Here is a 12,425-nt window from a genome sequence, read left to right on the forward strand (position 1 = left end):
AGTGGTATCTTATAATAGGCAATGCTTTTTTCTTTTCAATGATAGATATAATAATGATGTGTAGTAACTTTCATGGTTATCTTAGATTCTGTGAAATGTCATAATTTGCTCAGTGGCATTAAATAAATCACCTAAGTTATTCTATGCCATAGTATCTAGAAATATATGACAAATATCTTCCAATATAAATCATGAAAAATTGCAGAAAATATATTAATGGAAACAGAGGTTATAGATTATTTTTTAAAAACCAATGTTTTCGGGCACCTGGGTGGCTCAGTCAGTTAAGCGTCTGCCTTTGGCTCAGGTCATGATCCCAGGGCCCTGGGATCGAGCCCCACATTGGGTTCTCTGCTCAGCAGGGAGGTCTGCTTCTCCTTCTGTCTGCTGCTCCCCCTGCTTGTGCTCTCTCTGTCAAATGAATAAATAAAATCTTTAAAAAAATCGATGTTTTACAGATTTCAAATGTGTGTTAAGTATACATTAAAAATGATATTTAGTATTTACATACTAAAAAGATCATTTATACTATTATTCCTAATTCCACTATTATATCTAAAGCCATAAGGAATTACTATTTTTGGATTGTTGTTGTTTTTAAGATTTTAAATAATCTCTACACCCAACATGGGGCTCAAGCATGGTTCACCGACTGAGCCACCCAGGTGCCCCTATCTTTGGATTGTTTTTGAAAACACTTAAACTAATGGCAAGAATTATAAAAGAAAGGGTCTGCTTGAGAGCAGCCCCTCTCAACCCATCCCATAAGAAAATTAAATTCCCTAAAGTATCCATTGCATGTTATGAATTAACTTCTTTCCCTTGCATCTAGAATGATACTAGCTCTATACCATTCTTGATAGATTGGAGAAAATAGTTATTCATATAATTTTTTGTAGGGTTTAATTTTCTAGTGGAACTCCAATTAGGAAAGGTTGCTTAGTGTATAAGTTGTGTATACTTTAAAACATATTTTGCTATAAATCATATCACTATTTAATGGAAAAGTAAAAAAAAGTCAGTGCTGATTCTTACTCATATTAATGAAGCAAGATTTCTGCTAAGTCATACTTGGTTATTAGCCTTATTCTAGCTATTACCTCTACTACTGCTAACATTAAATCAGCGTCAGTAATAAATTGTCTGGTACTTTTGAAAAGTAAAATTATGCTGGTTATAGAAGATATTACTGTGTTAAATACCTCCTGTTACTTGCTCATTTAATTTTTACCACAACTCTATAATGTAGGTATATTACTCTTACCGATTCTATAAAACAGCAAACTCAGGCATGGCAAGAAGAGAGAACTTGCCAAGGTGAAAACTTGGAGCTGTGATTTGAACCCTGGTAGTCTGGCTTCAGAGCCCATACTGGTAACCAATACAAATATTAAAATGTGTATCTCACACATTACTGACTGAAAGTGAAGATGTGGGCTTTCGGAAAAACGTAAGATAGGAGGTCTCAATTTTTTTTAAAGGGTCTTTTATTTTTAATAGGATTAACATTCATCTGAGATTTTTCTCAGTGGCTTTCAACAAAATAATGGATAAAAGGAAAAATAGTTGCTTTAAAGTTGTTCTGTAGTTTATGCTTTACATTAATTCACATAGGACTTTCATATAGTAAATAGAAATTAGGGAGACTTTATCAATGTATTTTACATTGTACATATTATTTTACTAATACATTCTGTGAATAAGTATTATTTATTTTTCCTTTGTTAAGTATAGATGGTGAAGTTGAATGAAATGTACATACAGGAAGAAACTTTGTAAAAGTATTAAGTACTTTGATCTCCTTTTAGGAAAGAATACTATTTAATCCAGTATTCATATAGAACTTGCCAAAAAGAACCTCCTTATTTAGAAGAAACATTGAGAACTATAGATTACTGTTTTCAAAATTAGATTCATTTACAAATTTCATGTTTTTTCTCATATTGATAAATCCTGTTAGTTGCTAAACTTTATATAAGAGTTTAATACAAGTCATTAACAGTGTATTGAAATGAATTTAACCACATTGAAGAATGAAGAGGGGAAAAAAGTTGGTATTACCATAGAACAATTGAAATGCCAGGTTGCCAAAAAAAAATTTTTTTTTTTTTAAGATTTTATTTATTTATTTGACAGAGAGAGACACAGCGAGAGAGGGAACACAAGCAGGGGGAGTGGGAGAGGGAGAAGCAGACTCCCGGCTGAGCAGGGAGCCCGATGCGGGGCTCGATCCCAGGACCCTGGGATCATGACCTGAGCTGAAGGCAGACGCCTAACGACTGAGCCACCCAGGCGCCCCACCAAAATGTTTTTTTTAAATCATGACTTTTGTTTTCATCAAACATAGTACTTACTTGTATTTAGAAAACAAATATGATTGACTTTCTCATTTCTTGTTAGAAAGCAATTGAACTGAACCCAAAAGATGCTACCTCAATTCACCTTATGGGTATTTGGTAAGAACATTTCTTTAAATAAATATTTCAGTTGTAGTTAGTATGATCTTATTTTGTAGTATATAAAACAAGATGTAAAGTATTTAAAAGTATTTGGCATTCATGAATGTTTAATTATTATATTAACTAGCAGTTGTGATGTAACACTAAATTTGATTGTGATCATGTTAACCATTGTTATTCAGATCATTTAGAAATATATATTAAAATGAAAAAGGCATTAAAACTTTTGCTAGACTTTGAAATTCCCTTTGTTGGGAAAGACTGTTCTTACTTACCAGGCTAAATGAAATTGGATTAATCTAACTATATAGCAATACAGTTCGATGCCCTAAGAGGGTCTTTACATCTTCAAGGTGTCTCAAGTGCAGTCTGACTCATCTGAGGAATAATATAATCTGACTTTCAGTATCTTTCCATTTGTTTAGTGTATGACATTTTGCTGGTATGAGCATACACTAAAGTGTTTAAATGCTTGCTGATTTAAGAGTCTTTTTTTTTTTTTAAAGATTATTTATTTATTTGAGAGAGAGTGAGTGAGAGAGAGAGAGAGCACAAGCAGGGGGAGAAGCAGAGGGAGAGAAGCAGACTCCCCGCTGAGCAGGGAGCCCAATGTGGGGCTCGATCTCAGGACCCTAGGATCATGACCTGAGCCGAAGGCAGACACTTAACGGACTGAGACACCCAGGCGCCCCTTAAGAGTCTTTCTTGAGACAGGTTTGCTACTATTTTCTTTGGGTGTAGTCTGCAGACCTGAATATTTTATTGTCTTAAAAATAAATGGCGTAGACAGCCCTATATCAGATTCTTAAAAAGGAGTTAAATATCCTTCAGGACAAAGGACAGTATTAAACTAACAAAATGCTTACTGAGAACTAATGGTAATGGAGAGACAGTGCTAGGGAGGAAACACGAATAAGATACAATGGCTACCTCAGGGAGTTCAGACCCTAGTCAAAGATGCAGTACCCCTACCTATATCAGAAAGTTGTCAAGATCTTTGGATGTTAATCATTTGCCTCACTCTTTTATATAGGCAGACTTAAATTGTTGTTTGCCATTGTTATTTATACATATCATGTTTAGTTCTGTCATTTTTTTTAACTTCTCTGAGTTAGTTTTTCTTACCGGAAAAAATAGGGGTAATGATCCTAACTCATTTAGTTCCTTGTAAGGAGTAGATGAGAGATAATCACTGAGCATCTGGAACAGAGTGAGCACTTAGTGATGAATGGTATATACTGTTAATCATTACTAGTATTGTTGCTTACTACTTATATCTAATCACAGGACACATCCTAATTGATGGATCAATATAAATCAGTCTCTGGATAATTCAGTGGGAATATTAACCTGCTGGATATTATGTAAAGTGCAAATTGTTTCAAGGTACAACAGAAGAAGAAACCTTTTATATCTGTTAAGATGCTTAGTTTTCTGTAAGAGAAAAAAAGGTGCAATTGAGATGTATATGTTATTTCCTTATAGGTGTTACACATTTGCTGAAATGCCTTGGTATCAAAGAAGAATTGCTAAAATGCTGTTTGCAACTCCTCCTAGTTCCACCTATGAGGAGGTAGTGTGCTGTCCTTTGTTAAGTTAGTACTGATTTCTTAACTGCAGTGCCATTCTACGGTGTTCAGATCTGGAGCTTTGGGCAGTGAGGCCTTTGAGCACGTTTCTAACCATCCAGTGCAGCTATCTTATCACAAAGGCTTAATACTTATAATCTATGACTGGTGAGTGGTTTTTTTTTTTTTTTATTTAGGTGAGTGTCTGATGATTCTGGTATATTGTCGGCTATAATAATAGCTCATGCCTAAAATCTGCCATTGTTTTCTGTTTGAAATCTACACCATACAAAAGTCATAAAATAGAATAAGAAATTCAGCAACTAATACTCAGCATTAGTTTTACATATGTGTTCTACACACTAACAGTCATTTACCTGGAAAATCATGTATTTGTATAGATAAAGGAAGAGTAATAACTTTTTTAGAAAGTGGGGTTGAAAGGCTTATACTCTTGTATTTTCAAGGCCTTTTGCTTCCTTGTTGAAAATAAAATTTGGAAGGGATTTCTGGGCAAACATTTTGGGTAACTTACACCACTAAAATTTTCAGAGTAAGGAAATAAGGCCGTTGAAAAAGCTTTCCTAGTACCTGTGTCATGACAAGGAACTAGGTTTTCCTTCTGGCAGGCTATGGTGTAGAATTTGATACAAAAATATTTAGCTGAATAATCAGAACACAGTTGGGAAATATATATTGTTATTAAAAGAATGTATTTTAAGGAAAAAAGATACAGTCAGTCAGCTCTACTATAACAAATTAGTTATGTTTCTAGGAAATCAGACATAAAAACAGTTTAAATGGGACAAAAAAGAACTAAGAGTTTCAGACTCACAATAACATTTTATGTTGGAATTTCAATAATAAAGGACTTTTAAAAAATTTATTGGTACAACCTATGTATCACTGAGTAAATTTAGCTTTTGATTTTATCAAGTTTTTATGGGTAGTGACTTATGACTTAAGAAGAGAAGGATCAAAATAGCTGAGCTGCATGTGATCACGTTCTTTCCTTTCTGCACCTGATGCTGGTTTGGTACAAGCTCTAAACAGCAGTCAGGTTATTACTAGAAGTGGTCCACACACTGTAATCTGTGCTCTGATGATTTAATAATGAACAGCAGTCAGGTTATTACTAGAAGTGGTCCACACACTATAATCTGTGCTCTGATGATTTAATAATGAACAGCAGTCAGGTTATTACTAGAAGTGGTCCACACACTGTAGTCTGTGCTCTGATGATGTAATAATGTTCAGTTTTGCTTTGTTAACTTTCACTGTTGATGAATTGACCTTTAAGATGTTTTAATTTACTTCCTGACTTTTGAGGAAATGTTTTTTTAATATTGATTCTGTTATAACCCTTTTCATTATGTTTGGGCTCTTTGTGTTTTTAACAGGCATTAGGCTACTTTCACAGGGCAGAGCAAGGTAACATTTTTCTATTTCACATACTAGTATACTTAAAATTGTGTGAATGTTTTATATATAATAGGAATTTTTATTTATTTTTATTTTTATTTATTTATTTGAGTGAGAGTATGAGCACAAGTGGGGGGAGGCAGAGGGAGAAGCAGACTCCCCACTGAGCAGGGAGCCCGATGCGGGGCTTGATCCCAGGACCCCAGGATCATGGCCTAAGCCGAAGCAGACGCTCAACTGACTGAGCCATACAGGCGCCCCGATATAATAGGAATTTTTAAAACAAAAATGTTACTTATTCTAATATACTTCTTTTTGCACTAGAGATTATCAAACAGTTTTTCGTCTTTATTCAGTAAAAATCACCAGAGTAAGAAGTAGGCTGCTACTGAATTTAGAGCTACAGTTCTGGAATGGTCCTTTATTTGATATGATTCAACTTTCTTTTTTGAGAGGAGGCTTTGACAAGTTAATGGTCTTATTTAAGATTACACAGCTGATTAGAAACATTTATTTAAATGTTTAAAAAAATTTTTTGAGGTATATATTATAATTGACATAACAGTAGTTTCAGGTGTATAGCATAAGGATTCAATATTTGCATATGTTGTAAAATGATTATAATAGTAGTTAATACCTGTCACATTACATTTAAAAAAATTTTTTTTTCTAAGATTTACCCTTTCTCTTCAAAAAGCATTTAAATGAGAGATCTTGTTTTTAAACCAGGCCAGTTTCTGCTTTGTTGCAAATATTGTCTTCTTTTATGAAGAGTTTGTCACCCTGGCTTTGAAGAAATGGCCAGTCTACAAAACTGACACCACCCCATCCCAAGTTCATCCTTTTTAATATTAATAGCACAAACTAGAAGAGTAAAGGACATAAGCATATGTTACCAAATACACCAAAAGGAAACCATTGCAACATATGTTACCAAATACACCAAAAGGAAACCATTGCAATTCTATTTCTATAAAATTAGATGAAAATTAAAGACTATGTATTAGAGAGCCTACTCATATGGATTTGTTCAGATGTTTTTAGGATAGCAAAGCGTTTTTTTTTTTTTAATTTCTTCTAAAGAATTATGTCTGAATGTTAAACTATGTCAGTAATATTCTGATTTGCTGTTTACTGCCTTCCACTGCTAACCTGTTGTGATAGTAGTTTTTATATCATGAATATGAATCTGGGAATAAAGTTTCCTCAAAGGGATTTAGGAGCATAATTGCAAAGTAAAAATAGGGCCTTAGAGAATTAAGCGTTTGGGGTGTTGAGAAAAACATGGTCAGTTAACTCCAGTCATCCTCCAGGTTTTTACCCTATAGGTCAGTTCCTCCAGGCAGTCTTTCTTTATGGACCATATCTGGTTTAGAAGCTCCTCGTAGGCTCTTAGTACCTGTTACTTCTCCCATCATAGCCCTTATCACTCCATAGTATGAGTATGTGAGTTGTGAGTATTGTTTACATGTCTAAGACTAAATTCGGGAATGATGCGGGCTTTGTTATCTTGTTCACAATTTGTTCCTCAGTGCTTAGCATAATGCTATCAAATTTGCTGAATTACTGAATAAACAGATGCATGGATGAACCCCAAGGAAACCTTAAGTACATCTATACAACATCTCATAAATATGTTCAAATTAAAGAAGTAAAACAATTTTGGGTTAAGAAGCAAATGGAGTTAACCATAAATTATATCCAGGGAAAAGTGTGCTTTAAATATAGAAGGTCCCAGGTTGATGATAGGAATCTCTATAAAGAATTAATGAAGTTAGTGAGACAGTCCCATGCTTTCATAGGCTTTTTGTTCAGTTTTCCCTGAGCCAAGAATGTTCTCCACTTTTCTGTTAAAATCCTATTCAGCCACCAAAGCAGCCCAGATGTAACTTCTTAGTTTCTCTTTGTTTTCTCATAAATGTGTACTTTAAAATGTGTACACCTGTCAAAGCATTTCTATCATTCTTTTACATTTAGTTATGCTCGTTTACCTCTCCTCTTCATTACAAATTCCAAAAGAACAGTCTTTGTTAAATCTGTATTTGAGTATAACCCACATACAGTAAATGTTAATCAAATGTATGTATGTACACTTGACCCTTAAACAATGAGGGGGTAGGGGTCCCGACCCCCTGCATAGTTGAAAATCTGCATATAATTAACTTTTGGCTCCCCTATAAATAGTCTACTCTTGACCGGAGCATAATACTGATAACATAAACAGTTGTTTAAAATAAAATGTATTTTGTATGTTCTATGTATTATAAACTGTACTCCAACAATACAGTAAGCTAGAGAAAATATAATGTTAATAAGAGAAAATACAATTACAGCACTTTACTGTATTTATGGAAAAAAAAAAAAAACTCTGCATTTATTTGGACCTGCACAGTTCAAAACTGGGTTAAAGGTCAAATGCATATATATCATGATTTCGTTCATTCATACAGCATATATGTATTGGGTGCATGTTATGTTCTAGGTACTTAGGATATATCAGGGAATAAAAGACATTAATAAAAAGAGAACTCCTATCCTTATAGAGCATACATTCTATCAGGAACCTCAGTTTCTCATCTATTAAATGGAGTACCTATTTTATAAAATTGTATGAAAATGAGAAATGTAATAGAATGCCTAGCACATAGCACTGAATAAATGGTACTTTACCAATATTTTTTTGAGATTGTAATAGTTGAACAAAAGAGAATTTTAGTTAGCCTCATCTTATATTGACCACAAATTTATTATTAGAATTTAGACTGAAGAAACTGAGCCTTTAAAAGTAACAGTTCTGTTTCATCTGAAATAAATTTTTCTTTCTTATGTACAGTGGATCCAAACTTCTACAGCAAAAACTTGCTTCTTTTAGGAAAGACATATTTGAAGTTACACAATAAAAAGCTTGCTGCCTTCTGGCTAATGAAAGCCAAGGACTATCCAGCACACACAGAGGAGGATAAACAGGTGAAGTATCTCCAATAAATTAAGGCAGATAGGTTTCTACTGAGGCGCACTATTAAATAAAGGTGAATTAAGAACTTTTTTAAAAGTATAATTTGTCTAAATGTATATTGTTGAAAACAGTAGTGTGCATTTCAAATTAAACTCATTAACATTTCTGTTAATTTCCGTATAGCAAGTGTTTAGTTACTGTCAACAGATGTTATGAATTACTTGCTGCCTTATTCCTGTTTGACATACATGACAGATCAAATAAGATTTCTAAAATAAAAGGCAAACGATGTGTAGTAATGTGGAAGAATTCTCTAAGAGTCTTACCCAGTCCCTGTTCAGTTTTATTTTTACAATGTGCTATCCTGGTTTTTGGGGACGCTTAGAAACCACAGCCCACTTTATGAACTTACTAGATTTTGCAAGTTGATAGCTATGCTGTACTATTTATTTATAACATGTGTTTTTCCATTTTAGATACAGACAGAAGCTGCTCAGTTGCTTACAGGTTTCAGTGACAAGAATTGAGAATTTTTCAGAGAAGAAAGCACATGAAATATCTAAGAAACATTGCCTTTTCATCAAATTACAAAGATAATACATAAACTGTAACTGTTCTATGGCTCTTTTCTCAGTTCCTTTAATGTAACCATTTAACAAATTAAATATACAAAATTCTAAGTTTCTTCACAGATAACAAAAGAAATAATTACAAAAAGATTGGTAGAAACATCTCCCTGGCTCAGAGGCAGAGATATTGCACATTTAGGACACCAGCAATACAAAGTGGTATAAGATTTCTAAGGAGGATGGATCACATCAGAATGGGAGATCAAGAAAAAGCTTTGTGGAAGAGGTTTCATTGGGGGTGTGCATTCTCAAATTGGACTGATGCAAAGTTGAGATCTTGCAGAGAAGGTGCAGTGAAAATTAGGTTGTTAGGATGTTGAGGGTTCTTGGTATAAAGTTGTTAAGTGATGGATCTTGGAACCAACCTGCGTAAGGAAAAACCTTGTCAGGAGGGGACGGAAAATGGAGTGATTTTTTTTTTTTTTAAATGTGACATAGTCTCACAAGTGGAGGATTGATTTTGTCACTAGACAAAGCCCATATTCTCTTCCCTAATAATGGTGAAAGGAACACAGAATTAAAGGGTGAAATAGAAATGAAGATGTTTTAAATAGGCAGGACAGTATTACTTGAGGCTGGGATGCCGCCACTGCAGAACTGTTTTATAAAAAGGATTATCTTGAATGTCACTTAGATAAATCAAGAGTGCATGCATAGGTGGGTTTTCCCCAAAGGATTTGGGAATTGTAATGTTAACAGTGAACTGTGCGGGTGTGGGCTGTTTCTGTTATCATGTATATTTTCAAACAAAGGAAAACTGAAAGTCCTGGACTCATCTCCAATTGCTAATCTGCTATATTTTACTGTTATGTGTGTATATTTTCATATATATGTATTTCTAAACTTCTGAAATTGTAGACAACATACTTCATCCCTAAATATTTCAGCATGCATTGTCTCAGAATAAGGACATCCTGCTAAACAAAAACCCATTAGTACAACAAAAAGTTAACAGTAATTTTTTAAAATCATCTCTAATACCAGCCATATTCATATTTTCTCAGATGTCCCAGGAATGTCTTACACTTTTAAAAACCAGGATCCAATCAGTCATATATTGTATTTGATTTTCTGCCTTAGTTTTTAAAAATCTAGAAGAGTTCTTCCATCTTTTTTTTTTTTAAATCCCACCATTCATTGACTTTTTGAAGAGGCCAGTCCAATTATCTTAGATTGTCCCTCATACCAGATTTGCCTTACCCCATTTTGAGAAACACTGTTCCATCTTACTTTCAGTGACTCTGTTTACTTCTATGTATGTTAAATCTTCTTTGCCTAATTTTTTATCATTTCTCTGATTTTTCTTTTTACCTCTTTCAGTTTCATTTTCTTGGCTCTTTGAATTTGTCTTCCATGTCCCTTATTTTTGATTTTCTTCCTCAGATACATTTTGTCTTCAATTTTGAGATGTTTGTCTTTTTCTTCCATTTTTTTTTCCTGATTTCAATCAGCAGGCATTTCACATTTTCATGTAGTTTGTCCAGTTCTGAGTTTTTGAATTTCTAATTTGATTTTTTTTTTTGGTATCTATATTTACACTTAACTTATTAGTATATTGTGTTAATAACAGTTTTTTTCTGTTTTGAGCATCTTCATCCATCTGAAATTTTCTCCTTTTCAATTTTCTCTGTAGAGTGACTTTCAATATTTTCTGGTGATTTTTGTGTGTGTGTTTTGCATTACCAGCAGTACCAGGTAATCAAATGGGAAGTGAAGGGTTTGGATTTGTTCAAGAATAATCTCTATGAAGTAGTTTTTGTGAAATGAGGTATCTTTCAGTAATAAAACCTTTTATGGGTAGGATCTGTCTTCTGATATTTTATAGTGCTTTAAAAAATCTTTTTTGCTTTGAAATCATTACAGATTCATAGGAAGTTGGGGAAAAAAAGGTAGAGATCCCAGAGGTAAACCTGTAACTACAGTACAATATCAAAACCAGGTTAATTGGTATAGCCCATAGATCTTACTCAGATTTTACTTCTAAATGCTCTCACTTGTGTATGTGTGTTCTGTGTAATTTTGTCACATGTAGGTTTTTTTTAACTGCCACTACAATCAAGTTATAGCTGTTCCACCAAATCATATATATCCCTAGGGCTATCCGTTTATGGTCACACCCATCCACTTTCCCTCCCTACCACCATCCCTAATCCTAGTAACCACTAATTTCAGGAATGTTAAATAAATGGAATCAGATTATGTGACCTTTTGAGAATTGGCCTTTTTCATTTGACATAATTCCTTTGAGATCCATCTAAATATAGTCAGTAGTTGATTCCTTTGTACTGTTGATTATATTTCACTGTATTAGTGTACCTGTTTATTTAACCATTCACTGAAGGTCATTCAGGCTGTTCCAGTCTTTGACTCCTATGCACATTGGGTACAGGTTATATCAACATCCAATTTATAGAGCTGTTATTTTCCCTTTTTTCCCCTTTTAAACTAAGGGATAGCTGGCTCCCTTCTCCAAGATGTGGTACATTCCTAAGATTCTGATTGTCTGCATTTTGTCTCTTCCTTTTGAATTCCCAGGAGTCTGATTCACCAGGTCTTACACTGGTTGTTGGCATTTCCTCACTCACAGTGAGACCTATTACTTCTGGGAACAAACCCTAGGACCCCATTATTCTCCTGTGCAGTCCCTACTTAACTGTTGTGTTCCAGATATGACCGCTAGTTTGAGATGCTTATTTCCCCACATGCATGTGAACAGAAGTTTGTAGTAGTCTGTCCTGTAAACATATGGGTGTTTGTATAATTATATATATAATTATAATCACCCATTGGTGATTATAATTACCTCACCTTATAGATATGTTTACTTCCTTTGAGGACTGAGAATAAATCTGGATTTGGAAAGTGGCTACTCTATAAAAAATCTGAAAGCTCTCAGTTAACTATTAGCAAAATTTTCCCAACTGAGCGTTTAATCATAGACTGTGAACTAGCTCTGGACTTTGTAAAAATGACTCACTTATCTGTAAAATAAGCATCATTACAACAAAGAAAAAGCAAAAACACACCAACCTCAGGAGTTGTGAGGATGAAAGAGAATACATAAAGGATATACTATATCAGTAAGTATTTTAAATGTAATTATCTGATTGTGTTCTCCTTGATTGAGATTTGGGAGAGAAAATTTGGAATTTAGGAGATGCCACTTCTTGAGTTGTACCTTTTTGCTTCTACATTATTTGAGGGGTATTTATTTCATTTCATGTGGTGTTCACCATACAACCTATTTTGGACTATGTGTGCCTAGGCATTATTGTACCTTAAGTTTATTGGGATGAAAAAATAGGAGAGCGGATTACTTTAGCAGGGGCCATGAAATTATTTTAATGAATACCCTGTTCTGACCCATTGCACTGCCCAGAACAGTGAACTG

At 34.0% G+C, this 12,425-nt stretch overlaps 1 protein-coding gene across 4 annotated transcripts in view; it reads left to right on the forward strand.

Annotated features, from left to right (window-relative positions):
• The window catches only part of RMDN1 (regulator of microtubule dynamics 1), a 52,037-nt gene extending 40,799 nt beyond the window's left edge, over positions 1-11,238 (forward strand). For 3 of the 4 annotated variants that reach the window (XM_078072254.1, XM_036072661.2, XM_036072662.2), the window contains 5 exons: positions 2,401-2,456; positions 3,945-4,032; positions 5,428-5,458; positions 8,283-8,416; positions 8,882-11,238. In XM_078072254.1, the coding sequence (XP_077928380.1) occupies positions 2,401-2,456; positions 3,945-4,032; positions 5,428-5,458; positions 8,283-8,416; positions 8,882-8,932 (360 nt within the window). In that variant the 3' untranslated portion in view covers positions 8,933-11,238. Of the gene's footprint in view, positions 1-2,400; positions 2,457-3,944; positions 4,196-5,427; positions 5,459-8,282; positions 8,417-8,881 lie in introns of those variants that run through there. The other variant, XR_013447805.1, reaches the window with a different exon arrangement.
• The last annotated feature ends 1,187 nt before the right edge of the window (positions 11,239-12,425 follow it).

This window comes from Halichoerus grypus, chromosome 5 (genome assembly GCF_964656455.1).
Source record: "Halichoerus grypus chromosome 5, mHalGry1.hap1.1, whole genome shotgun sequence".
NCBI classification, from domain to species: Eukaryota; Metazoa; Chordata; class Mammalia; order Carnivora; family Phocidae; genus Halichoerus; species Halichoerus grypus.